At 51.5% G+C, this 26,723-nt stretch overlaps 6 protein-coding genes across 6 annotated transcripts; 3 read left to right on the forward strand and 3 right to left on the reverse strand.

Moving 5' to 3' along the window:
- Positions 1-886: 886 nt before the first annotated feature.
- Positions 887-1,920, forward strand: BO80DRAFT_90298 (uncharacterized protein). The gene has a single exon (XM_025724903.1). The coding sequence runs from the start codon at positions 1,183-1,185 to the stop codon at positions 1,738-1,740; it is 558 nt and encodes a 185-aa protein (XP_025575242.1). The 5' UTR covers positions 887-1,182; the 3' UTR covers positions 1,741-1,920.
- Positions 1,921-2,634: 714 nt separating this feature from the next.
- On the reverse strand, positions 2,635-3,702 carry BO80DRAFT_425313 (mitochondrial 54S ribosomal protein uL11m). The gene is made up of 2 exons (XM_025719491.1): positions 3,464-3,702; positions 2,635-3,355 (listed from the first exon to the last, which is right to left on the reverse strand). The coding sequence occupies exons 1-2, from the start codon at positions 3,590-3,592 to the stop codon at positions 3,023-3,025; spliced, it is 462 nt and encodes a 153-aa protein (XP_025575243.1). The 5' UTR covers positions 3,593-3,702; the 3' UTR covers positions 2,635-3,022.
- Positions 3,703-4,072: 370 nt separating this feature from the next.
- BO80DRAFT_90369 (survival factor 1 family protein) lies at positions 4,073-5,752 on the forward strand. The gene is made up of 5 exons (XM_025724904.1): positions 4,073-4,211; positions 4,290-4,505; positions 4,585-5,009; positions 5,066-5,442; positions 5,492-5,752. Exons 1-5 carry the CDS (start codon positions 4,192-4,194, stop codon positions 5,588-5,590), a joined length of 1,137 nt encoding a protein of 378 aa, XP_025575244.1. The 5' UTR covers positions 4,073-4,191; the 3' UTR covers positions 5,591-5,752.
- A 189-nt stretch (positions 5,753-5,941) lies between these two features.
- Positions 5,942-6,722, forward strand: BO80DRAFT_445233 (histone H4; the record flags this gene model as incomplete). Its single annotated transcript, XM_025721482.1, has 5 exons — positions 5,942-6,313; positions 6,365-6,424; positions 6,508-6,525; positions 6,596-6,616; positions 6,687-6,722. 5 exons carry the CDS (start codon positions 5,942-5,944, stop codon positions 6,720-6,722), a joined length of 507 nt encoding a protein of 168 aa, XP_025575245.1.
- A 359-nt stretch (positions 6,723-7,081) lies between these two features.
- On the reverse strand, positions 7,082-20,872 carry BO80DRAFT_90392 (dynein heavy chain). Its single transcript, XM_025724905.1, has 3 exons — positions 20,305-20,872; positions 7,950-20,248; positions 7,082-7,887 (listed from the first exon to the last, which is right to left on the reverse strand). Exons 1-3 carry the CDS (start codon positions 20,585-20,587, stop codon positions 7,441-7,443), a joined length of 13,029 nt encoding a protein of 4,342 aa, XP_025575246.1. The 5' UTR covers positions 20,588-20,872; the 3' UTR covers positions 7,082-7,440.
- Positions 20,873-21,125: 253 nt separating this feature from the next.
- On the reverse strand, positions 21,126-26,555 carry BO80DRAFT_475599 (putative RNA helicase/RNAse III; the record flags this gene model as incomplete). Its single annotated transcript, XM_025723218.1, has 16 exons — positions 21,126-21,593; positions 21,646-21,798; positions 21,848-22,033; positions 22,091-22,604; positions 22,662-23,062; positions 23,116-24,186; positions 24,243-24,425; positions 24,472-24,540; positions 24,593-24,665; positions 24,716-24,774; positions 24,823-25,504; positions 25,553-25,660; positions 25,710-25,975; positions 26,024-26,127; positions 26,184-26,380; positions 26,434-26,555. The coding sequence occupies 16 exons, from the start codon at positions 26,553-26,555 to the stop codon at positions 21,297-21,299; spliced, it is 4,485 nt and encodes a 1,494-aa protein (XP_025575247.1). The 3' UTR covers positions 21,126-21,296.
- Positions 26,556-26,723: the final 168 nt, after the last annotated feature.

The following is a 26,723-nucleotide window of genomic DNA, read 5'->3' on the forward strand; positions in this document are numbered from 1 at the left end:
TCAGACGTCATACTCGGTCAGGACCACGGGGGTGGGACGCATACCCCTCCACGGCTGATGACGGATGAACGAGCCGAACAGCAGTAATAGCGATGAAAGCGAACTAATATGGAGTCCAGCTGTCCTGTATAAGAGCCGTGTGCCGTCAGTGCGTCGATCGAAGGCACTCGTAGGGCCAAAGGAAGGCCACGGAGGATTTCGTATGCGAGACGGAGCAAAACTTTCGTGGAGAAGCGTTGCGGGCGATGCTCAGGACGACGCAGAGCAGGAACTTGGACGGGCGGTATGCTGAGGGGCGGAAGGAATTCGCCCCATCCAAGAACTACTGCGTTGAGGAATCGAGAGGAGAGATCGGAGGGGACAGTTCTGGGGAAACCAGAAGGGCGACGAGGATGGAGATCGGAGAAGAACGACGGCGACCTACTCTTAGTAGGTTTGAGGGGAGAGCCAGGCTAGAGAGGTTCCACCGGGCAAGGAAGAGAAAGCAAAGCAGGTGCGGCGGCGCCCTTGGAATTGGAGCCAGCCAACCCGACGGCGGCGGCAATAGCGGCGGGACGGACGGAGCCCTTGAGCGTTTGCACTTGGGATGATTTGCAACCCACGCCTGGACCTTCTTAAGGCTTGATGGATAATTAGGTAGATATTCTCCTCCCTGTCGGCTCCTCCCAACCCTCACAGCGTCGGGTTCTAGAAGGGATGAATCTGCTTCAGGTCTCGTCCCAAAATAGAAACCAGAAAGGTTGGCAGAGAAAAATCTCTCCCAAGCATTGCAAAGTTAAACAGAAAAAACGAATGTCTCCCGCAAAGTTACATGCACCCGGTACCGTGTTTACTTGGCGAATGGCCGAAGGGAAGTTGTGCCCCCCGTGCTCTGAAGATTGGACCTTAACTGATCCTCGATCGGGATTCCGCGGAGAGTGTATGGGAGTGAGCTGGTGACTGTAAGGGTCTGGGCAGTTACCGGGGTTATAGTAAGTCGGTATAGAAGCTGCATGTGCCTCACAGGGTATCGAGTAGTTCATCAATAGCCTGGGAAAATCCAATACTACGAAAAAGAGCCCATGACATCAAGGCCTGGCCGGTACGGGTTAGGTAGGTAAGGCAGGTATGTAAATACCGGTAACGTCTGCGCCAGCTGGCCGAGCGGTCGCCCGCCAGAGGCCGTGAAGCTGATGATTAGCGATGGCAGTTATCTATCCTTTCATCCATCTATCTCTCCATCCTATCTGCTCCGGAGGTCAGTTGGCGCACCGAGGAAGAACTAGGAAAGACAGTTATCAGCTGGGGAAAGCCTGCCGGTGCCGTCTAGCCGGCCAGCCTACCGTCCGCGAACAGTATTGGACGGCGACCCTCCAGATTCCCCGATCCGCATTGCCCACCGTCAAGGATGGGCTGGTCGTCTACCCCGCTAGATTCTTCTGGATCTCATCTGGCGTGGGCTTAATGCATGCAGACTGGAGTGAGGGCGAACCCACGGTCCACTCAGGTGATGAATCGGTCGAATCGGTCAAATCGATCACCTGTCCGTCCGTCAGCTGCCTGTCCATGGACGGCTCCTGTCAATCGCCGGGGCCTTCGGTATCGGATACGCTTGGAAATGTCCGCTCCCCTCCTTGGCCGAATTATCCACCGTTTCCTGCAGGACTACGACGTACTAGTCGAGAGCTACGCTCTTTCCAAGGCTCCCTAAGCTGGTGGCACGCCCTTTCGGACAGCATCGCCATGCTGCTTCAGGTCTAGCGCCAGCGGGGCACCCCATCCCGCTTTGGGTATCGACTGGAGGACCAAACCCACCCCGATCTGGAAAGTTTCCGCTTCCTCCCAGGCTCCAAGGCTCCATCTTTTATGGAGTAGTGCGGCTGCCGGCTGGGGTTCAACACCCATGAGCAGTCTCGTATCTGGGGACCTTGCCTCGATTGTCCGCCAAACAAGGAGATTGTGATGATCAGGCGGGCTGGTATTCCATTCCAGTTTCCAGGAAACCTCCGTTTCAGCCGTGCGTGACTGTCCCTGTTTCCCAATCCGACCAGCCTAAGTTCTCTACAGCCGTCTCCTGCACCTTGTCTAGGGTCTCAAACACTTCCAGAACCGGGGCCTAGAATGTGGGGAGTCACCCCCAGCAAACTTACCGGGGTATGGCATCATCCCCCCAAGCCATCACATACCGGCTCGGTCCCGGGCCTGCCACTGCTGTCACTCCCCGCCCCCCTATGTGCTTCCTTCAGTGTGATGCCAAGCATAGCACCATTGCGGTGTTGCGTGGAGAGACAGACTTCATACCTGCCAAGCCAAGCTGAGATAGAAGGAATTGAAACTTGTTCGTTCATTACGAAATAATGATTCATTTTCAACTCGAAAGGGTTGCAGCTAATCGTACAGCACCGTATCCCGGGCGATCGAGATGATCACCAGTGGCAGTGAATGAACACAATTGCGTGTCCTCCTCCTCTTGGCTTGCTGGGCGGTATTTCTCGGCGGCCTGTTGTGTCTCGCTCGTTTCCCATCTTTTGCTCCGTTTTCCAACTCGGCGAGGGATCAATGGCAATCCTGACAGCATGACAAACATATCCCTATCACCCTTCGTTTCCTTTCTTCAATCTCGATTTGATCGAACCAGCAGCAAGGGAATTTGCAGGGGTATAGTAGGGATCGATTTGTGCAGAAGGGCCTGTGGCGCTGGCCTAGCCTCCATCCAATCCATTGCGTACTTTGTATAGACACGCCGTGACAGGCCGTAGCCGTTCAAACCTCTCCCGGATTTCAGGACACTCCGACAATCTTACAGCCACCGACACCTTCCAATGGCCTCACTTCCGAAAGTCAAATCCACTTCATGTGATCGCTTCAGGCACCAGCCAACGCTTTCTATACAACATGCAATGCCTATGATACATATGGTAACAGACCCAGTTCCGCGTAACGCCAATTTCGTAAATCCAAGACAGCAATGGCAGTGACCTCACAGCAGTAAGGACATAATATAGAGTACACCGATATTTCCGATCGCCCGCTCCATGATGCTTCACGGCTCAACCTGGATGCCCATGGACTTGGCTTGAGCAATGACACTCTTGCACAGCCCCTGCAGGCTCAGACCTGACAGTCGCGTCTCGGTGTGTTTGATCTTGGCGATTTCGTAGACATGCTTGAGGGATATCTTGCCGATGGTTTCGTGGCCGGGGTTCTGGGCGCCACGGATTCGGTTCTTGCGAGGTTCCACGTTGGCGGCTTGCAACAACAGGTAAGTCGTAGTGGGCGTACGGAGGTCGAACATGAAAGAGCGGTCGGGACGGACAGTGACACGCGCAGGAATCGGGACGCCGGTGTTGATGTGTGCAGTTCGGGCGTTGAATTCCTATGAGAAACCCTGTGAGCAATGCGCGCCCCCAATGCCAATGCCTCCCCTGGGGTGTCCTGAAGAAGATCAAGCAGGTAGAGACCGTCCGTTGAACTCGCAACTTACCTTACAGAAGTCCATACTCTTCACACCCTTACTACCCAGGGCGGGACCAACGGGAGGACTGGGACTGGCCTGACCGGCGCCCACGATGAGCTTCACGATCTGATCCTTGGGCAAGGCCTTCTTCGCCATGGTGATGAGAATGGACAGGAAGCTTCGAAAAAATCGGTTCGAGGGGAATTGGATTGACTGGCGTATCTACTGTCTCGACGGAGCAATCAACAGCAACCAACAGCAATCGGAACTCGGCGAGAGGTTTTCTTGGGGTTCTGGATTCGGGATGGCGCCCGGGGATCGGAGTTACTTGCCGTTTGGACCACAAGCGAAAAAGCGCCCGGAAAGAAAGCAGTGCTGGACGTCATCCGGATGCCTCGCCCGGTTGGCGGTCGGCGCTTCCCTTTCTCTCCCAACTCGTGTGCCCGCTGCTGGCTGGATGCCCCCGTTGATCCTCTCCATACGAACTTCAGTAGTAGTAGACCACCTAGACCTGTGATTCGTGCCGGATTGTATCTCCAGCTCACTGTTGCTCCCCTCTTTCCGCCGTGTGCCGTCCAACGTGCTGCTGTGCCAGCGTGTGTCCAGACCACCGGAAGCTACTATAGAACGATCGCCCGAACCCCCCCCTTGTGGCCCCGCGCGCTATCGATTTGATTTCCATCTTTCCTCACCTTCTCATTTTCTCAACCTCCCCAGGCTTGCTATTCATCACTGCACCTCATCTCTCGCCCATCATGAACTGGCTCAAGTCTACGTATGCTAGACCTTCTTGCCCTCTCCTGTGATGGACTGTCGGTTTTTGTTTGCTAACCAGATTCCCCCGCCTTTCTAGTCTCGCTTCCGTTGCCGGTACGCAGGAACCGATCTATGGCCCTGAAGCCATTCAATCTGTCGCTCGCCAGGCCGAAGAGACCCCTTATACCGAACTCACGAGGGACGACCTGCGTTGGCGCGCCTACCAGTACACCAATGTCGAGACTCAGGTCTTCTACATCATGGGCGATGATGGCACCTTGGCCATGGCTCAGGTGATCTACAGCAACATTGCGTGAGTTTCCCCTCGTCCTTGTTTGTCCAACGTCACCTTTCTCTCGATTTACATTCTAACTGTCTTGTCTCTCTTACAGCGGTCTACACACCACTGCCCAGTTCACGTCGAAAATCTTTAACCTCAACGGTGACGCGCCCCACAACTGGCACTCGGATCCCCTGAGCAACTTCATGTTCGATGAGAGCATGCACTCGTTTGGTGCAGACAACCTGGCCGTCCAACTCAATCAAGATGGAGACACTTACACCATCAAGTCCGCCGTAAACGAAGATAGTTTGGTGAACCTGACCTTCAAGCGCACCTCCCCTGGTTTCATGGTCGGCAAGAACGGCACCTCTTACTTCGGCACGGATCCCGAGAACCCATGGGGTTCAATGAGCCACGCCTTCTGGCCACGATGCGCTGTCGAGGGAACTATCACGACCAAGGAGAAGACTTATGACCTCAAGGGCCGGGGGTTGTTCATCCATGCCCTTCAGGGCATGAAGCCTCACCACGCCGGTAAGTCTCGGCTGCATGTCGATGCCTCCGAGGTTTGCTCACTGACACCTCAATAGCTGCGCGGTGGAACTTTGTCAACTTCCAGACCCCCACCTACTCTGCCATCATGATGGAGTACACCACGCCACCTTCGTACGGTTCGACCAAGGTCAACGTCGGCGGTATCGTCAAAGACGGAGAGATCATCTATGCGGGTATCAACAACACCGCGACTCACACTGAGGCATCTCAAGATCAAGAAAGTGACTGGCCCGAGCCCAAGTCCATCAAGTGGGTCTGGGAGGGCAAGTCCGCGGACGGTCAGGAAGTTCATGCGGAGCTTGACGGGGCGCTTGGCAACCGCTTGGACCGGATTGACGTGATGGCGGAAGTGCCCGGCTTCGTCAAGGCCATTGCTGGCAGTGTGGCCGGCACGCGACCATACATTTTCCAGGTATGTTCGCCTGATTTCGTCTTGATGGATGAAACTGACTGGCTTGTAGTACTGCCCTCAAGAGAAGCTCTCGCTGAAAATCAAGGTTGGCGACTCGGAGGTCACCGAGCAGGGAACTATGTTCTCCGAGGCCACATTCATCTCATAGACGGATCCAGGTACATAGGGCATGGTTACGGACCTCATCGAAGGCGTTTTGAGTGTTGCTCGATATTTTCCTTGACGTTATCTACACGCTATGCTACGCAAATATTGATCCCTAATAGTTCATAAACCTCCTAGAGGCTATCTAATGTTATTGAGTCATGTCTTTATCCTCACTTCACTAAGCTGAACCCCACCTATTGCCTTTGCCTTGCTGCCAGGCATGATAACACCTGGGCCTTCGATTCACTAAAAGCGCCAGTGGGGACATGATGCTTCTATACCTTTCATATCCGGCTTCTCTGGCATCCTGCTCATCTCCCGGCTGTCAAAAGATCTCGCCGTTTCCGCCGAAATGGATCCCAAACTGGTTACTGACAAGAGAGGTCGCCGGTTTCTGCCTAAAAAACGATACCGGTACAATCTCCCTGGTCGTTCCCCGTCCTCCAACAATACTAACCGGCCCCGCGCCACAGCAAAGCCCTGCGTAACAACATCGATGGAATCAGTGAGTTTCCAGCCCGTCCCTCGTGTCTCTGTACTTACCACCCTTTCCCCCAGCTCGCCCGGCTATTCGGTATGCGCATCCTTCCATGCCCGATTCAACAGAAGTAACCAACACCTCATCGTCAAATGCAGCCGTCTTGCTCGTCGCGGTGGAGTCATCCGTATCAGCGCTGGTGTCTATGCCGAAGTTCGCGTGGCGATCAAAGCGCGCTTGACTGAAGTGAGCACTGAGACAAGCACCACATCAGCGCCTGCTACTAACAAGCACCAGATCCTGCGTCAGGTCGTCCATATTATGGATTCCTCTACCACTCCCCGCCATGAACGTAAGGTATGTACCAGATACTCGGATCCTGTCCTTCGAGTTGCTATTCCATGCAGGCGGATTAGCTAATATCTTTGGCTACCTATTAGGTGGTCACTACTCGAGATGTAAGTTCGGTTTATCAAATCCTCATTCCAGGGAAACAAGGGCACAACGCTGATGTTATCATTAATGAAGGTGGTCTTCGCGCTGAACAGGGTAAGTTCGTCCATCCTAGTACCTGTATCCTGCGCCATCCACCTGTCAGACACTAACATGTGACCAACAGATGGGCCAAACGATTTACGGATTCGACACTACTTAGGACCAGGACCACCATCCCCATATCACACGGCTAGCGCATTAGTCTTGGTACTAGTATCTGTCCGTCCACACACTGGTGTGTTTTGTCCAGTTGGAAGTGAAATGAACTCGTTTCTTGTTCACACCTATTCGTCTTGTTTACAACAGTTATGGATGGAAATCAGGGGATTGAATGGCCGGATGGACTATTTACTTCCTGGGTCGGGCTATCATGTTGTTTTACGCCTTGTAATTTTCCTCTCTCTTGTTGAATCTTAGCGTTGTCTCTGAGCGCGTCTTCAGTGGGAGTGAGGCGCTAATACATCTATTTTACTTAATCTACCGATACTGGACGCGAAGATAATATCCTAGAGGAAAAGGGTACAACGAAGGTAAGTATTAGAAGACGTAAATCTATGTACTTCGCCGCATGGATCAACGGATGAATGGATGGAAGAAACAGCGACAAGCAAAGCAACAATAGTACACGTTCTCAAGAGAATACAATACAACACAGCAACCATCCGTCCGTCCGTTCGCCAGGGGCTGGCTATCTAACATGTATCGTGGCAGCAGCAGCAGCAGCAGTAGTAGTAGTCTATATCACAATACCCAGCAAGTAATAAAACAATCTTCAATCGAAGGGGATAAAACATTAAAAGCAAACGCAATATTATTGAGACACGCAAGAACGAATAAATAGATAATACAAGTCAATCAATCATCAACACGGAACAAAATCAAGCTTCAATCATCAATTGCTCGCCCTCATCCAACAACGTCGTCACCTTGGACAGATCCGAGATCATCTTATTACCGTGACCGACCAGGAGAAGTTTCTCCGCGTTGGCAGGGAGACCCAGGTAGGTCGGGGGTTCACGCTCAGGAAGCTTGTTGACCCATTCCACGAAGTCGCGGATGTTGGTTCCGCCAGGCAGAGTGAGGCAGTCGTCGTTTTCGACGCCGGACACGAGTTTGTGTTCGTCTTCGAAAGCGGCGGGGGTGAGGAGGTTCGTTACGAGACTTTCCAGTTGCTGGAAGTCGCCGTTGTCGTCGACTTTGCCGCCGTAGGTCTCGGTCACGAGGGTGCGGATCATGTCCCAGGGTAGCTTTTGAGGGGCTACGTTGGATCGGCCTTGGGCGATGGTATCGACCCAGTAGTCGATGATGTGGGCGGAGCATTCGTACTGTTGGAGGGTTATGTTAGTGGGGGTGTGGAGATGTTGGTTGGGTCGGGATGTGGACTTACATCACTATCGTTAAACTCCCAGAATCCCTTCCAGCCGAGGTTGGGGGCGTAGCGCAGTCGTTCCTGCACCACCGCGTGCAAGAAGCAGAGTAGGAGATAGACGCGAGCCTTCTCGACCGGTGCCTTGGAGGCCCTGGTGGACAGCGAGGACAGGGAATCCTTCATGTTAGCGCGCACACCGGCAGGTTGCTCGTACATGAGGACGCGAGAAGCACGGAGGAGGTTGACTGGGATCTTGGGACTAGACTCCATCGAGAGGAAGAGTCTGAAGTCCTTGTGGGGTTTGAGAGACTCCAGCCGCTTTTCCAGACTTTGCAACCATGATGGCGCCAGGTGGACGTTCTTGACCTGGACCCAGGTTCCGGCGGCGGCGGCATTGCTGATCGCTTTGTCGGCACTTTCGAGACCTTCGTTCGAACCCATCGCGATGTTTGCACAGGTTGCGTTCATGCGCTCAACAAGAGCGTCGACCTTGTAGCTTGCATCGAAGCCAGGGCTGGAGCTGAGCGCGATCGGAGTGGTTGCTGTGACTTGACTGACGATGTCATTCAAATCGGTGCTTCCCTCGAAGAGTTCTCTACCAAAGACGGCCTCGATGAAACGCTCGGCAGTTGGCACGAATCTGTCCATTCTGCACAGCTTCACAAGCAACAATGACCGCAACAGCCTGTCAATGCTCGCCGTGGTGTCCTCCCAAACGACAGGAATAGAGTTCTCTGCGAGCTCATCGTTGAAGAATTGCTCCCATTGTTCGGGAGTTACCGCTGGGAAAGTTGATTTGAAGAGCGACATATTCGAGATCTTGTTCATCACCTGTTCCTTGAGCTCGGGTGAGGTTGACAAGTCCACACTCTCCATCGACTCGTCAAGAATCATATCGATGATTCTCTTGTCCATGGGGTAGGGTGCAGCTTGAGCAAGGAGCATAGCCAGAGTAATGCGGTCCTTCTGGATCAGTCCCAGCGAGGTGCGTTGGTAAGTAGTCACGAACAGGTCCCGAAGGATGATCTGAACGCGTGCAGCATGGTCCTTTTCTTGAGCAAGGCGCTTGTTCTGGTACAGAACAGAGTTGAAGATATCAACAAAGAACTGGAGAGAGAACTGGTAGAAGTGGTTGATGTGGTGAAGCTGCTCCAAGACTGCAAAAACTGCACTGCAAGAGCGGGCAATGATGCTGTACTCGAGCGTGATATTTTCCACTTCCGTCATGACACCCTCTGTTTCGACCATCTTCTTGGAAATTTCCGCTGCCTCCTTCTTCAGGGTCTCGAGGGTTTCGATGACGTTATCATCATCGAGAATATTACCGCGCGACTCGTTCAGGGCCTGCAAAAGTCGCTTCTCGAGTTGACGAAGGTGGATCTTGAACTCTCCCTGCAACTTGACTAGATCGGTACGGCGTGCATCGACATCAGGACGCTCGAACTTCAAGACCTCATTGAGAGACTGGGTCTGCAAACTGCTCTGTGTGACAGTGAAGTTGACAAAGGTCGTCCGACTGCACACATCCGGTGGGAAGGTGGCAGAAGGATCTCTGGTCGAGAGGAAGAGTTTGAAAGATGGCGAGAAATCGATCTCCTGCTTTCCAAGCTGGATGAGGACACGACCACCAGTCTTCTGGTACTCTTTGTTAAGGACGTGGTTAAGAATGGGATCCAGGTGCTCAGCGTCTTGGATAAGGATAGGGTTTCCGAAACGCAGAGCACTCTCAAGCTGCTTCACAAACGAATCGTCCAAGAAGCTAGTAACAGTGAGCTTCCTGTCGGTGCTTTCCTTCTCCAAGAACTCGGTGACACGGCCCGACGGGTCGATGATCAGAGGGTATCTGTTGTAGCGCTTCAGGACGATGGCGTTTTCAGTGCAGAGGTCGTCAACTGGGAGTGAGTGATCTTGCCAAGTCAAGCGTTCATCGGCGTTGGACAAATACTCAGTGATCGGGTTGTGCGGCTTGAAGTTGATGCCCGCCTGCGTTAGATGGACGACCCATTCATCAATCATGGCCTTTCGGAACTGTTGGTCATAGAAACCAGCATAGGCAAGGAAAGCTGCTGCTATGAGAACGTCACCAACAAGGGTACTGATTTGCGTCTCGAAGGACCTGCTTCCCTCTTCCCAACGAGTACGTTCCGAGGACAGACTATCGAGCAAGCGTACACTCCTGTCAACCTTGAACTGTACTCTGGACATCTCCGTCTTGATCGCCTGGGTTTCGCTAATAAGCGCAGCGTATTCGGCCTTGTATGTGGCGATACTGCTTTCGAGATCCTTGATGGTGTTGTCAATGGCCTGGGCCTCGGCCTTCGTTTGCAGGGCTTGTTCCTCGAGCTGAGTAACCTCCTCACGCAGAGGACCAACGCGGTCCAAAATCTCCGAGTAGTTGACCTGAGCTTCCACCCATTGCACCAACGGACCACAGGCCTTACTAGCCCGGTTCACTCTCTCATAGGTGAAGTCTTCCTTGGAAAGGAATTCGTTGCGCATCTTCAACCTGTGATTCCTGGTCATCTGCCCCTCATTGTCGTAATTGACAATGCTGGCAATGAAGTCATCCCTTCGCACAATACCTTGAATGGTCTTCCAGCTGTCGACCTTGTGACCAAGCAGAGTACAAACGGCTTCCAGCGCCAGCCGAACGCTAGCAGGAGGATTGCCCATGGAACGGACTTCAGTAAGGTGCTGACGCTTGATGTTGCTAACACTCTTCTGGGCCTCAACAACGGCAGGCTCAGCTCGAGCGAGGTCGTGAAGCACAACTTCCTTGCGGAGAGCCACTTCCTTCTCCTGCTTTTCCAAGGCAGCCTGAACTTCAAGGGAGACTGCTTTACGTTGTTCCGCCTCTCGTTGATCTGCAACCATTCGCTGCAACTTCTCATTTGCTTCTGTATCCTTCTTCTCCAGCTGCGTCTTCTTTTGGGCCAGACTGGCCCGGAGATCGCTGACCTTATCGACAGTATCTCTGAGCTTTTCAAGACCGACGTTCAAGTGTCTCTGTTGTTCCTCTAGGTCTTCGCGCTTTTCATTGAAGAGCTTCACGTATTGGGCGACGAAATCCAGGTAGTGGCGTGGCGTGAGGAAAGTCGTCCTGCCTTGCTGCTTCTGCAAACGCTGGTTGAACCGTTGCAGCGAGTAATGGATAAACACCATGGCATTGATAACGGTGTCCCTATGGGAGGCCGGCAGGCTCAATTCCCGGTATGCGACTGGAATACTGTCAGGAGCAACAAAGTTTGGCTTGTCAAGGTCGACCGATTGCGTGAGTTCGGAGCCGACTTGGAAGAGGGCCTGGTCTGACCAATCGCCCATCCAGTTGAGCACGCATCTGTTGAACAGGGCAGGACTTGTTGCGGCCTTCGAGGAAAGCCCTTCTTCAGGAGGATTCATCGTGAACACGACGTGTAAGTTCTTGACAATCTGTGACGTGAACCACTTGTAGAGTTCCTCCTGAGTATCGAGCAGAAGACCTTGGCGCTGGGCTCCCTCCTTACAGGCCGTCATCAAAGATGAGAATTCGTCTCCTTCGAACAATCCAGGAACCTCTGCATTCGCAAGCAGGGTGTTCATGCGTTCGAGGAAACCAGAGTCGAGTACGTTCGATTCGTCCATGATGAAACAGATCTTCTCACCCCTGCACCCTGCGCGACGAAGGACAGTTCTCAGATCGTCGTCGAAGTCTTCTGACGAATACTTCCCATGCACCTTGATCTGGAACACCTTCAAACCATTCATCCAAGCAACAAATCGTGACAGTGTCGTTTTACCACTTCCACTGACTCCAATGAGAATGAGATGACCCTGAGGCTGGCGGAAGACACGATCGATGCGAAGGGCATGTTCCAGGACATCGTTGAATAGAACGAGGGGAACATCGACTTCTTCATCGCAGAAGGTCTTGAGACGTGCTTTAACGAAATCACGCAGCCTCTCTTGTTCAACGGGCACGTAGTTCTTGGACAGCCAGTTGGAGAACAAGATCGGGCCCTTGAGAGCCTGCTCGTCATCAATTGTAGGGAAGTTGTCAAGTGCAATGCGCCGAACAGCATCTGCCGTCCAGCTCCTCTCTTCTTCGGTAACAAGCCGATCCTGGAAGAGGCGCAGAGCTTCATGCGCCCAGATCCGAACCAATCCCTCAACCGATAGAGTTTCGAGGGGTTTGATAGCCTCATACACACCACGGACCCATCTTGTAAGCTCACGGGGTGAGTACACATAATGAGGCTGGATCTTCGGCGTGAACCTAGCTTGAGACTCCAGGTAGAATTGAACCATGGCCTTTGTGAGAGACTCGGAGTACCCGCGCAACAAAGGAAGAATCTTGAGAATGGCAGAGTTGAACGTTCCGTAAATTTGGTTGAGCGAAACCTCTCCTGGATAGTCGACCATGATCAAAGGAGCATGGCGCAAGAATCTTTCTGCCATCGCCGTACGGCCAGCATCGGTGGGAGGGTTGCAAGCACCGACGAACTGGATGCGGTCCAACGTAACCCACGTCTTGTCCGATGTTCTCCAGAACCCGTTCTGCTCAACAAGCTGACGCAGGAATGAAATCGCCCGTTGAGTTCCGTAACGGTCAGGAGCCGGAAGGTTGATTTCATCGCAGAAGATAACCAGCCAGCGACCGATTTGGTTGGGGGACATCACAACACCATTCAGAGTCTTCTTGTACTCACAGTACTGCTCGAAAGTCTTGACCAAGAGGTCAGGAGTGGTGGCACTGGAGAAGTTCAGACCGACAACCTCCATGTTGGGAAGCTTCCGGAGGGCAGCAAATAATGTCATGGTTTTACCGGAACCCGGAGGACCACAGAGCAGGAGTGGCTTGTGTTCTGCGAGCCAGGAGTAGAGAACGTCTTCATGGCGAACAGTGTCCACAGTGGGGATAACCACATCGGTCTGCGTGATGGAGTGCGTGTTGATCTCGATAGAGGGAACTTGGGACTGCCAGCTCGTCCATTCGCACTTGGGCAGAACAACATCGAAGTCGATGATGGATGCTGCACCATCCGGTGGCAAATCGGTTGTCGTTAAAGCAGACACAAATTGTCCAAAAGATTGGCGATCTACCAAGGGACAATCACCGGTGAAGGACCAGACAAGCGCAAGAAGAAGCTTCTTGGAGATGTAAGACTCTATTTGCTCATAGTCAAGGGGAAAGTCGACATGCTGAATGTTGTACTCCAGGATGTTGCGGCAGGCTTTGTTCAGAAGACTGAACAAAGTATTGAGGGCGCGTATAAAGGTGTACTCCATGATATGGTTGTACTTCCGGGCTTCCTCGAGTGACTGCAAAACAAGATCTTCTGTCTGCAACAGATGCTTGAGGATGGTGGCCAGCATATCCTGGGCATCCTGGGTCTTGATAGCAGCTTGGCCTGCAGGTGCACTGTCGTCATCCAGATCCTCAAATGTCCGCGTTCTGAGCGACTCCACGTAGTTGGAAATCATCATTGAAGGCGTGACGGTATCATCGTTGAACCAGACCATACCGCAACGACTGACCGTCGCCAGAGTGGCGTACTTCAGGGTCTCGACTTCGAACATAATTCGAACATTTGGTGGCAGGTTGAGACGTTCACCATTGGGGAGCGTCAAGAGCTTGTTATCATCAAGAACACTGTTCAAGTTTTCAACCCATTCTGGGTCAACATCGCCATCAAACACAATCCAGTGCCGCTTGGTATCTTCACCTCGAAGGTTGTCCACGATCTTTCTCAAAATACCGGTGAACAGCCCGTCGGTCCATTCTCTGGTAGTCGGGTCCAGACTACCATAGAGGGCTTCCTTGGACATGACCTTTGAATCAATGATGTGGGAAACGCTTTCGACGCCCTCGGTGCGTTGAAGGGCCTGGAAGAGAATTTTCCATGCAGCGGATTTTCCGGAGCCGGATTTTCCTACCATCATAACACCATGATGGATGCTCTGGATCTGGTAAAGCTGCAAAGCCTTGGTAATCCACATCTCGCTGTCGACGAAATGTTGCTCTTTGGCGATCTCCCGGATTGCTGCAGTAAGCTTTTCGTAGTTTGCTGGTACGTACTCCACGCCGGCGAAATCTTGCATCTGGATCTCCAGCATCTTGTCAACATCCTCTCGGACCAACTTAGGAGCAATTGTTTCCCGAAGACTCTGAACAATGATCTGAGGCTCAATGATCTCATCGGGACCTAGATCCTCCTCTGCATTGGCAATTCGAGTACGCTTGAGTCCTCCTGAGCTGACCAGGACACTCTTGAGAGCACGAAGTCCGAAATCGTAATGTGCCTGCTTCGACAGCTGGGTAGAACAATGATCAAAGAAAGGTACAGTTTGTTTCGATAAGCGCTTAGCTTGCTTGAAACCCTGCGAGAAGAGCATGACCTCTGTGATCAATTCCTTGTCGGGCTTGGACATGGCGACGCTCCTGAACAGTTTCTTCAGGTTGTCTGGGAGATTGGAACGTCCGGCATAACCAGGGTTCATAGTGATGAAAATTCCAGTGTTCTTGTTCACAGATAGTCGTCTGCCAACCAATTCAATCTGTGCCTTTTCATCAGTCTCGCCGTTCTTAAGACCGATCTGAATATTCTGAATCTGCTGGGAAACAGCAGACAAGATTCTCTCCTCCAGACGGTTAAACTCGTCGAAACAACCCCATGCACCGACTTGGCAGATACCAAGGAAGATTCGGCCCATAGCCTGGAAGTCGAAGGTGTCATCACAGCAGAAGACGAGAGTGAAACGTCCAAGTTGAAGACCGAGCGCTTTAACCGATTCGGTCTTACCAGTACCAGCCGGTCCGTAAGGAGAACCACCCAATCTCTGGCACAGAGCTTGAGTAAGTGTCAAAAAGCAACGATCGGTCAGAGGTGTGCGGACGAGACGTTCCGGAACTCCCAGGTACTCGAACCCGTAGTTCAACTTCGCGTTAGCCATATGGACATACAGCCTTTGGAGGAAATCCCCTTCGGCGTGGTAAACATAGCGCATCTGGAGGAGCCAAAGGTAATGCATGGGGGTAGTTGCGTTCGTCGCGACAAGTTTGGAAATCACATCGCGCTGATGGACAAATTCGGTGATCATATGCTCACACTTCTTCCGACTGATCGCGTCCAACTCACCGAGGACTGTGGCAGCGAGCAGCTCCAAGATACGGACTTGGGCATCAAACAACGACGAAAGAGTGCCGCCACCATCTTCCAAGCTTCTCTGGACGGCACTGGTCCATACCACTTGACTGGCAAGTACAACGATTTGCGCGGGGTAATTGGCAAGGAAATCGTTGAACGCAGTTTGATCAACTTCAGCAGCGTTGTAAAGCGGCTCGAACTGTTCCACAGCTTCGGCAAGGAGCTCAGCCAGCGTCAATTTCATGTTGGTCTCAATAGCCGTGAGCCAATCATTGATCCTGGGAGTTTTGACTAGGTTGACTTCCTTCTTCAAGCGGACTTCCTCGCCTTCCTTTGAAGTGAAGCCAACGATGTTGTTGTCGTCGTCCATGAGAACACCTGACAGACCGGCAAACATCTTCTTGAAATGCTTCGCCACACGAACAATATCGTTGGAGTTACCGATGATCTCAAGAAGGTCCTCGTCACCAACAAAGTAGAAGCGAGGGAAAGACACACGTTCACGCTCAAGATATTCGCCCAGTGCCTTCTGGATCTTGTTCAGCAGCTCGGCCAGTCTCTCCAATGATTTCTGCACGCCGTTTATGGCTAGCACGTCCAGCACAAATGGAGACTTGTACACTTTCTTCATCACAGCAAAGAACTCCGAGTTGATGTTCTGGAAGCGACTGGATTCGAGGGGAAGAAGGTGCTTGATGTCCGCATTGCCAGTGAAGACACCTTCAAGATAAACCCACTGTCTCTGAACGTCAATCCAAACATCGAAGAGAACATGCACTCGGTTTAGCTTGTCCTCCCAGGAGGAAGCTTCTTCCTCGAACTCTTTGTAGTACGGAGAATGCTTCATCGCCTGAAGGGAGTTCAGGTTCTCACTGCACTTAGCGAACAAATCATCGAAGCCACGAATGAGCCGGCATTTGTTCTGGTAGTTGATAAGATCAAGGGAGTAATTCTGCCATGTCTCGCGAACGGACTTCAGGAACTCTTCAAGTGCCATCTCACCTTGAGCTTGCGCGATGATGTTTCGGATGACAGTCTCACTTGCGGCAAGCTGGAGATCCCACACGTCCCCGAGAGTAAGCGACACGAGAGAGAATCGCTTGCCTGGCTTCAGTGCCTTGTAGATCTTTTGCCAATGCCTCTCACGGACGGCCTCGGACTTCATATCAGAAAGCAAAGGGTTGACCTTAAGAAGCTGTCGCAGAACGTTCTGAATGTGCTCGAACGCTGCATATTGGCGCATTCGACTAGGCATTTCCTTGGTCATCTTGATCAAGCCATCAATGGATTGACGCAGCTTTCTCGGCTGCACACTTGTCCAGAGCATGTCCTTGAGGTCGTTAAGGCTCTTCCAAATTGTCGACAAGGCCGCCCAAACAGACATGAAATCTTGGACCTCTTCCAGAATTGCCGGCAATGAAGATTCAACACCTGATGGGAGGTCAAGGGCCTCTTTCGCCTTTGAGACCATCTCGTACTCAGACTGAAGAGATTCAAGGCGAGACTGAAACAAGCTCAAAGTACGAGATGCTTCTTCGGGCGGAATGGTACCGGACACAGGCTTTTCCTCGTTCCACTGGCTGATGACTTCGGTAATCTTGTCGCTGATGACTTTGTCTTCCGCAGCGATCTTTGCACGCAAACCTTCTGTTTGATCCTGAACGATCTTGCTCTTCCGTGCAAGCAATTCGTTCAGCGCGGCCCATTCGCCATCGACGTTCTCTACGTGAAGCCAGTCGCTGGGGAATTGATAGCGCTGGCGCGCGAGTGTAGCCTGTCCTTGCCGGAAAAGGTCGACCTCCGGTTCCCAAACCTTCGCCTTGCGCTTACATTGCTGAACAATCGTGATGAATGAAACAGCGTGCGCCGTAGAGGCCGCCTCCAGGGTCTGCCCTTCCAGGTCACGTCGGGCGGCAGAGATCTCGGAGTGAACCTCTCTCATGCGACCCCCGAGCTTAGAGCCGAATCTTAGTAGGATTTCGTGTTGCCACTGATCATACTTGGCATTGACTCGGGTCTGAACCTGCTCATAGTCGATTTTGATATTACCGAAAGATTTGCTCACTTCTGATGTGTCGAACGTAGCACGGCTCTTGCGAATCTCCTGGAGTAGCTGAAGCCACTGAGACAGGTCGTCACCCAGGATGTCGTAGACTTGTTCGGACTGCAAATCCCAGAGGGACTGGAACTGTAACCATTTGTCGACGTATGCGGATACTTCGTTCAATCTCGATTCCACTGCGTCGTAAACTTGACCCAGCTCATTCGTACAATGCTGCGGGAGAGTTGCAAAGCATGCTTCGGACAGCTGGACCTTCTGCACATCAATCGAAATTTGATAACGGGACGACTTAATCTTCTCAAGGTTGCAAATAACACCAAGCCAGTTATCGAAGTGCGCGAACCAGCTCGCGCGAGCATACTGCAGGGGTGGGTCGAGATGGAGGAATTGGTTGCGCATAGATATTTCGTGGACCAGCTCCGGGAACTCAATGTTGTACGAAAGAGTCTCCGTTTCACCTGTCTGCACTCCACTCGATGTCTGAAGGCTTTGTGGGCTGTAGCTTGCTTCCTGGAAGGAGTTGATCCATTCGCGAATAGCACGATGTAGCCGTTCGCGCAAGATCGATTCAATCTTCTGGTTCAAGTTGGCCACCCAATAACCTAGGTTGACGTAATTCTCCAGGTTCAGCTTGTCTACAGCGACTTGAATAGCATCAAGGCGTTGCCTGAATGCGGCCGCCTCATAAGGACAAGTCTTAAGTTCATGAGTTGCCTTCTGTATACTCTCGTTGATCGAAGCCAAAACAGCCGTTTTTGATTGGAGTACCGATGCTGACCCAGCAAATTCACGAACGAACTGAACGTGCTTGCTCTCACCTCTAGTTGGAATAGCCGCGTCAATGGCTCCGTTCGCCAAGGCTGACTGTTTGACGTGAAGCTCGTACGAGTGGACGAACGATTCCCACCGGAGGGGAACACCCTTGATGATCATACTTTGAGCATCATTGATGTATCCGTTCAATAGAATCGCAACCTCAGTCATAGTCGCAATGGAGCGATTAGTTTGGAGCAGAGTCCGGACACTCTCCATCAAACTGATAGCGTAGGGGTAAACGCGCTTCGCTTCTTTCGAGATATTACTCACTGCATGAGGGACCTGGAAGTTAAGCCAGATAAGGTTCCTCACTTCCTTGAAGAGAGCAATAATCTGCGCATCGAAGTTGACGGTAAGTTCGAGGGTGTTTCCCGCAGCTCTGTTGCGAACAATGTTGAAGAGTCGCCCAGAAATTGTGATGTGCCGTCTTTGGACGTCGTGTAACCATGACTCGAAGACCGGTCGAGTATCCAGCTTCTTGCGGAACAAGTTGCTTTCAGCCAGAAGCTTCTGGCCCTCGGAGTGCAGAGCCCAGTCCTCTCCGAGGACATTTGCCACCTTACCCATGTACCCATCCAGCTGATGCTCAATCTGGCGTGCCCAAACGATGGCGCCTGATACAGGGGGTAGATCTCGCAACTGCGCCATGGCATGTGCCTCAGAGTGGCCATACTGTTGCTTGAATCGCTCATGCAGCGAAGAAATATCCTGCTTAACGTTTTCAATAAGCTGAGTTTGATACTCGCCGATTGCACCTCTGATCTTAGGGCGAACGAGAAGAGCGTTGAACTTGGAAAAGACACGGAACATCTCGTTGGCATTTTTGGCCGTAGCCAGACGGTCTCGGAGGCGAGCAATGATCGAATTCTCAACGCGGGAAGTACGTTCATTGTAGGCGATTTCCTCCTTGATCCACTGCTGAGTTCCGTCCGGAGAGACATCAAGCACATCCACGTTTCGCAGAGCAGCGTAAGCCTGCGCGACTTCCTCGACGGCATCTACATCCCCAATCTCCTCAACAATAACGGCACCGTCCGCTCCGGCAGCCGTGTCTCCCGCAGACGTAGTCTTTGGGCCAAGGACGTTCACAATTGTTCTCTGAAGCTGCTCATGGTTGACGCGGAATGTGTTGATGTATTTCAATCGTTCCTGGGTCTTTTCATGGCGCGCGGCGATCTTGATGGGGATAAACTTCTCGTTGCGACGTCTCGTAGACTCTCGAGCGACGTTGGTGAACTCCTTGAGATTTTCGTCCCATGTCCGCCAGATTGCGCCAGCAGTTTTCATGAGAGAGCGAAACTCACGGTAGTCGAGATGCAATATTGTCCGGCCGTGGAGCAAGGAGTGGATCCGTTTGTCAAGATCCCCAGAGATGGCCTCCACAAGAGCAAGAGCACGCTTGATCGGATAGGGACAGATCTTCAACTTCTTATTCAGATGATTGAAAATCAGGTTGAGAGACTCTTGCACCTTCTGTAGGGTAGTTGCCGAGAGGAGTTCATCGAGGGGGAAGTCCCGCATAAGCTGATTGTACTTTTGGACTAGATCAGTAGCCTCACGCAATCCTGTGTCAGCTACGAAACTCAAGGTGGCCTGATAACGCTTCGCGTGGCGGAGAATGTCCATTGTCAGTTGAACTCCGTCACCCCGCAACTGATTCTCAATCCCCTCCAGGGCGGTCTCCATTGACAGCCAGAAGTTGATTTCTTGGGCTGCCGAATCACTGTCGGCGTCGCGAGACATCTTGGTAATGGTTTGGATGGAGCGGATCCAGGCATTCACGGTATTCTGAATGCTGTTGACGAACGTGCTATTCTCCAGGATAGCGGGATCGATCAGTTCCACGGAAGGTTTGATTCCTCGCTTTTCCGCATCGACTAGGGCAGCCTGGACCACTTCGTGAAGTGGCAGGTTCAAGGCCGGGATTTCGACATTCTGCAGCAAGTGCCGGAGACCGAGTTCCAGTTCCGCGAATTTCTTCTTCGTACTAGACACGCCGGTCTTTGCCTCCGTGTCCGTCCTAGGCTTTGAGCCGCTTGCTGCTTCTTGGCTACGGGTGTTGGCTTCGAAGTAGGGGTTCAGTCCATGGTGTACTAGCAAGTGCAAGACCTCGTACGGCAAGTGGGAAGCACCCTGTTGGGACTGAGCATTGCTGGGAGATGCCGGGCCAGGGAAGTTCGTGACTGTGATTTGCGACAGCAGAGGGAGCGACGGGTCGATGGCGGCCGGACGTTTGATGAAAGCAACCGTCGCAACGGTGGTTGAGGAAAACGAAATTTCGGCGGAGAGGTTATAGACATATTGCGAGGATAGTTCTAGGGAAAGCTCTTGTTTAGCACGCGGCAGTCAGAAGCAGATGTGCACGGCGTACCTTCAGTTGGCTCAGTTCCATTTGCTTCCTCCGAGGCCACAATATCCTGCTGCACATAAAGAGCGACTTGCGACTCTGATGCGAATCGCGTACACCGCTGCACGGTCTCGTTGTACTTTGCTGGGGAAAGTAGACTGCCAGTGCTTTCAAGCTCGCTTCTCAGAGCTCCCAAAGTCACCCGCAGCACGTCGCTCAGATAATCTATCACTGCATGTGAATCGACCAAAGGTGTCTGCACTGGCGCAGGGACGCCGTTTGACACCTCTGCGTTGGCAACCTCCATAGTTGTAACTCTATGATAGACGACCCGCGAAACTCATAGAGGCCGACCGGAGGATATCAGGGGGGGGTAGCGGGAAGAATGCTTGTTAGTATGTTGACGGGAAACGGGCGCGGTGTCGGCGGCGGACGGGGAGGGTAAAACGGGGCTCCAACGGACGGGAGAAGGAACGAAGAGAACGGGAGAAGAGAGGTGTGGGGTAGATAAAATGAAGGCAGTTAGGGGTTCATAATAAACTCCAGTAGTCGCCTGTTCGACCAGTGCCGTTAGATAAGTAGTTGTCAGTTGGGACGCGGCGGGCGTGTTTTCAGTTGCGGATGCTGCAGATGGCCAGCCGGTACAGTTCAGGGGAACTTCCGCTAGACCGCAAGGGGCTAGTGCGGCCGGCCCAGCGCCTGGCGGGTCGCTGCCCATGGATCGATCCCCCAGCATGGGGCTGGGATGATCGAAGCCAGCATCCTGCCAGCCCTGGCAGCCCTCGCAGCCTTATCTCCGAAGCCAGACAACAACTTGGGCATCGATCTACGACTTAATTACACCACAGGATAAGTGCAGGTCTCCAGAGTATCATCGGATGGTTTGAGGTGCTCTATCTACATGCTAGGATAAAGTACCCCCAGGTCCACGTGCACCTTGCATTAATTCATCAATAGTCGGTCCATGGCACGGGCTGCTTCACCGCATATGCCAGCCAGCTCCAGCTTTGGTCACCTCAAATCGCTGTTCCAATATCGGGGATGGCGGCACCGTTCGACTCTCGACAGTCACAGTGGTATTGCTTCCGAAACTCCGTTGGCGTAATGTCTTCCAGTACTACCAAGGCTTTTTCACTGGCCTTGACTTTTGCATAGCGGCCAGATGATGCCGTACCTTCAGCAATGACAGCATCATGCACAATCACAGCAGCTAAGACTCCAGCTGGAGCCCCATCGATGGCAGGCATCTCACCGGCTTTCAGACAATAGTTCATGCAGCCATAATCATTCGTCAATCTGTTGTGCAGGAAAGTCTAGTTCGGTTCAGTAATTTACTCGAGGTCTTAATGATCGCGTGAACCTTACCGTTGGATGTTTATTCGCGAAACTGTCATAGATCGCCATGTCCTCGAAAAATGGTTTGATGTGGTCCTTAAAGAACTTCTCAACCACCTCGAAGTTGAAGTTCGAGTCGACAAAGATCGCTCCGAGATACGCTTCAACCATGTCAGGTAAGCACTGGTTGCTCACATTAGCGAGACTCTACAAGATCAGGGGGTCCCACTACCTTAGGGGGGTCTTTTGTCACAGTCCAATAGTCTACCGCGCCCTCACCCTCAGCCTCCGCAGTCTGAATCTCCTCGGCGTAGTGAGTGATTTGTGATTGCAATGGGCCGCTAAAGTATTTCAGATGCCTGTGGAGCCCTAGCTTCACAGCCAAAGCACCAAGGAATTTGTTTGAAACCATAGCCATCTACAACATCACAATTAATGGATGCTCGATACCAATTGAGTCCGTTCAGGGACTTACCTTGTGTTCCGTGAGCCATTGCGGGTCTCGGTCCGGAAATCTATAGAACAGATCTTCTACACAGACCATGTCGAGCAATGAGTCTCCGAGGAATTCCAGGCGCTGGTAGCAAGGCGTTTTGGCCCATGCGGACGGATATGAAGGATGAGTGAAAGCCGATCCCAGGAGCCTCGGATATTTGAAGTGGTAACTCAGCTTCTCTTCGACCCTCCTACAAAGGTCAAGCTCAGATCCATCTGGTGCCTGACTCTGGTACTTTGGCATCGAATACAGGGATATATACTCTTTCCAGCATGAGGCCTTGTGGCTCGAGCTGTCTACCAAAGCAGTCACTGCTTTGACGGCCATGTCGAAACGATGGTCAGGGCCACCAGAAAGCAGAGATGCCCCTATCAAAGCTTCGCAAACATCCGCAATTGTTTTCTCCGCAAGAGCATGCTTGGCCTCCGTAGACACCTTTTTGCTATGATCCTTGCCCTGTAATAGGCTTAGACCATCTGGATACCAAGTATGTCTTGCAATGTATCTATTAGCTGTATGTTTCTCGCAAAGAGCTGTAGGAAGACCATACCTCGAAAACCCTCGACTGCGAATGAATTTGTAAAGCTCTCTTTTCACAGCTGTGTTGAAGAGGTTCTTGTTGCAGATGAGGCACATCCGATTCACATGATAGTCGAACTCGTCATCGTCTGGGTTTTGTGTAAACAAAGAAATTGATGTAGCCATCTTTAGGAAGCAATCACCCAGAAATTCCAGACGCTCGTAATTCTTCCCCATTCCTCGCTGGATGTGAATTTGTTGGGCCCGGTGTTCTTCTGTATTGTCAGAGTCTTTTGTGAATGCTTCTAGAGCAAGGTCCGGGTGGACGGCTAGATGCAGCTCCTCACAGGCTTGCAGAGAGATAAGGTAGGCATCTACTCTGGAGATAATTGCTGGAAAGGCAAGACAAGAAAAGGCCGTCGATGCAGGAATCTTCGCTGTTTATTAGCAACCGGGCTACATCGTGTAGAAGACCCAGAACTTACGGCAGATACTTTCAAGGGCTCCACACAAATGAAGCATTTCGTTTCAACATCTCTTTCAGCGTCTGACATCTTGTCGAGAAGGTTTCTGCGTAGGCGTACCAGTTCAGCTCGAAAGACAGGCTGATCCCAGGTACAACCCGCCAAGAACTTAGCCCTAGAGTTCTTGGAGAGGCTGAGACAATAATTCATGATATCGTTCATATGCCTGCGCCGGGGCACGAAAGAAGGTGGCGGGCTTGAGGGACGCAGTGCATTCTCAACTGCCACCGTGAAATACCGACATCTTCCATCCCAGGCATCGAATACAAAGCGGTCAACCATGCTCTCGGGGGTCGCAGTCTTAGAGAAAGGTATACCGTCGTTATCTCGTACAAATAAAAGGCTCCTCCAGTCTATTAGCTGCCTTGGGTCTTTCGCGGGATTATACGAGCTTTGTGCCTTGGCTGGTGCCAACCAGTATGCCATCTTCTCGGGTTCTTTGTCGTAGGTCTTGTGAAATACGTCGCGGAAAACCCGAAGAATAAATGTTGTCAAGCAATCCACCTCTTCGGCCGATAGTATAAGCATTTCCGCCAAAGGTGTAGTAAGGACTGTAGTCTCTATGTCATCATCGAGGAAGATTGGGAATTTCGGTAATTCTGGTAGCCTCTCTCGTGTGAGTAATAGCAAGCTCCTTGGATCATGTAGTAGCGTTTTGGAAGGCAGAAATTTGATAACGGTTCCATAGAGCTCTTTTGGAGGCAAGCCTCGGTTCTGGCTCCATATTGACGGCTTTGAGATCATGTCATACTGACTTGTGCGCTTGGAGTTTATTGCAAGTTTCGCGTTTCGCATAGCTGGTAGGCGACGATGATAGACCGAGCTGAAATAATCATCAAGCAATTTGTTCTTCCGAAGCAAAATACATGTATCAAATGCCGCAGACCGTTTTGCAATGGACTTTCTCATTGCTGGGCCTCCAGTAAGACCTCGAATAGGCGATTTTTCGGGCAAGATAACCTCGCAGACAAACGCATTGTTGGAAGGAAGTACCACGTAGGTGACTTGCGCTGAAGATTCCTTTTCGTATTGCTGGAGATGACAGCTTGTTAGATGGTATCACACGATAATTCAAGATCTATACACACCAAAGAGCTAGCATAGCGGGCAAGTATGGCGGTTGCCGAGTGATAGGTCAACTTGGCTCCTGTGGCTTTGATTATTAGAGATCTGTTGCCTTCCTCTTTTTGCAACACTACTTCCAAGTCGTGGTCATTTCCGTGCAGCAACCTATCCTGTGGGAGAGTCCTGCAGAAGCGTTGCATCATTTTCTAGTTGGTCAGACTGAGTATGATCTGGCCTCCAAGGTGAACTTACTTCGGCATCTCGAACTTCGCATAACCTCTCGTCATGCTCCGAGTTGTTCTTCTCAATCATACTCGCATACTAGATTCTCAACATAAATATCTTCCTTTTCACTATAGCGCTCCGTACTTACCGTCGAATTGAAATGTCTCGCACGCCCACGACTTTGGACATACTGAATCAGGGTGTTGTATAGATCAAATCTTCTTTGTCAGCTCAAGCATGCTTGCAGACATCAGCAGCACTACCAACATACCTAATCACCAGGTTACAGTCTGGTATATCAAGGCCCTCTTCAGCCACAGAGGTAGCAAACTTAGCTTAGTGAGTAGCTGTACTTCCAAATGGTCTCTGAGCACTTACCAGGCAATTTATTTCACCGTTCCTGAATTTTACCAAAGCCAGAAATTGCTGACGAAACGTTATGTTCATCCCCGAAAGGTCACCAGACCGTACACCAATAAGCACGCCAGGCCGAAGGAAAGGGATATTCAAAGTCTCGAAAAGCTCGGATAGAATCAAAGCCGTGTAGCGCTTCTGCGTAAAGACAATACACTTTGTCTCTGTTGATCGTCCGAAGTACCGACCCAGCTCCTCGCGGAGAAGTTGTACTTTAGAGCTCAGTTGTCCTGGAGAATCAGGGCTGGTGAATGAGTGACCTTTGATGATCTCGCTTGCCTCTTTAATTCGCAAGATTTCTTTGTACGCCCCTTCGGGTACTTGGGTTGCTGCCTCTGAATTCATGGCCTTGCTGACATTTCCCTCGAGCTTTGGCAATACATCGTCTGCCAAGGCACGAGCCCATGCTCGATCTGAGCACCATGGGCCTAACTCAGAACTGGCTTGCCAGGCAAATCTGAAAATGGCCTCCAGGCACGCCATGTCTCCAAACCGATCTTCAAGGATCTTGTACAGCTTGGTCGTGAACGGTTTAACCAGTCTGTTGAACGTCCATGTTTTCTCTACAGGGCGTCTGACCACCTGCCGTAGACATGTCAAGTTTGACGTTGTAGCAATGGTGCTATCGAGCAACGCCTCAAGCCTCCTAGAACATGTTAGCAATTCTTGTGAAGACCGAACTCTGTCAACATACGTAGCTTCCTCCAGGATGTCCCCTTTTGTGTCGATCGGTGATGCTGTCATGCCAAAGATTCTTGGGCGGCTTGAAGGGGATACTTCAAGATAGGAATCTCGAATGATGCTAGAAAACAATTAGCTTCTTGTACCTTCTTATAGCTGAAACTACAAACCGTGCATATGGATGGTCCTTCTTAGTATGATGAGCTTCATCGAAGATCATAAGGTTTATCTGGCTCATTTTGATGTAGGAATTGAGCAGACATTGATTCAAGATCTCCGCCGTACAGACGATCACCATGTTCTTTTGGAAATGCTCATCCCATACATGCTTATTCCACAGGTCGGTTCCCATGGCCCCAAAGAAGTGTGCAACATTCTGATCCAGGTTATTGCGCAAGACGGCGGCCTGTTGATATGCGAGTGTAACGCTGTCCACCTACTCATAGTTAACATTTTCCCGTTGAATAGAAATTTGAGAACGTACGAGAAAGAATGAGATCCGGTGTGGCTTTCCCTCGGCACGGTCGTTCAGCTCCTTCTGGATTATATGCTTGAGGAGAAGCACCGCTATCAGAGTCTTTCCAGATCCTACGGACACATTAGCTCATATGCCTTTGAGTGGCCACCCTTGGAAACACAAATACCGGTATCGAGCACTGCGATCGTATTCTGCATTTTGGCTCTCTCAAAAAGCTCCACCTGGTATTCTCTCGGATCCAGTGTACCACTCCCGAGGTCCTGTTTTGCTACTAGATGGGCAGTAGAAAGCTGAGCATCAGGCAGGTCACTGGGAACAATTCGGGTATTATTGGTGGGGCCTGTATCGGCACGCTGAGCGAGACTGGATAGAAGTTAGCATTGTCGACCAGGAATTTAATAGCTACAGGTACTAACAGAGCTTCAAACTTTGCATTCTGTATTCTTCGTTGTTGGTTAACGCCAGACTGGTTAGAGCCTTCCTGCTCGTCATCGTTAGATTCGTCCGATGAGCTGTCATCTTTATCGAAAGTGTCCATAGCAGAAGCTACGGCGTACCCAATGGAGGGCTTTGTGGCTTGAACCTGGAGGGTTAAGCGTATATTGGATGTATCGATGGGGTCAGTTGATCCCATTTTGGTGCTTATTTGCAGTACTTGGGACGCAGAATCTCGATCAATGACTGCGTAGAAAAATCTTCGGATTAT

This window comes from Aspergillus ibericus (assembly GCF_003184845.1).
Source record: "Aspergillus ibericus CBS 121593 unplaced genomic scaffold BO80scaffold_20, whole genome shotgun sequence".
Lineage (NCBI taxonomy): Eukaryota > Fungi > Ascomycota > Eurotiomycetes > Eurotiales > Aspergillaceae > Aspergillus > Aspergillus ibericus.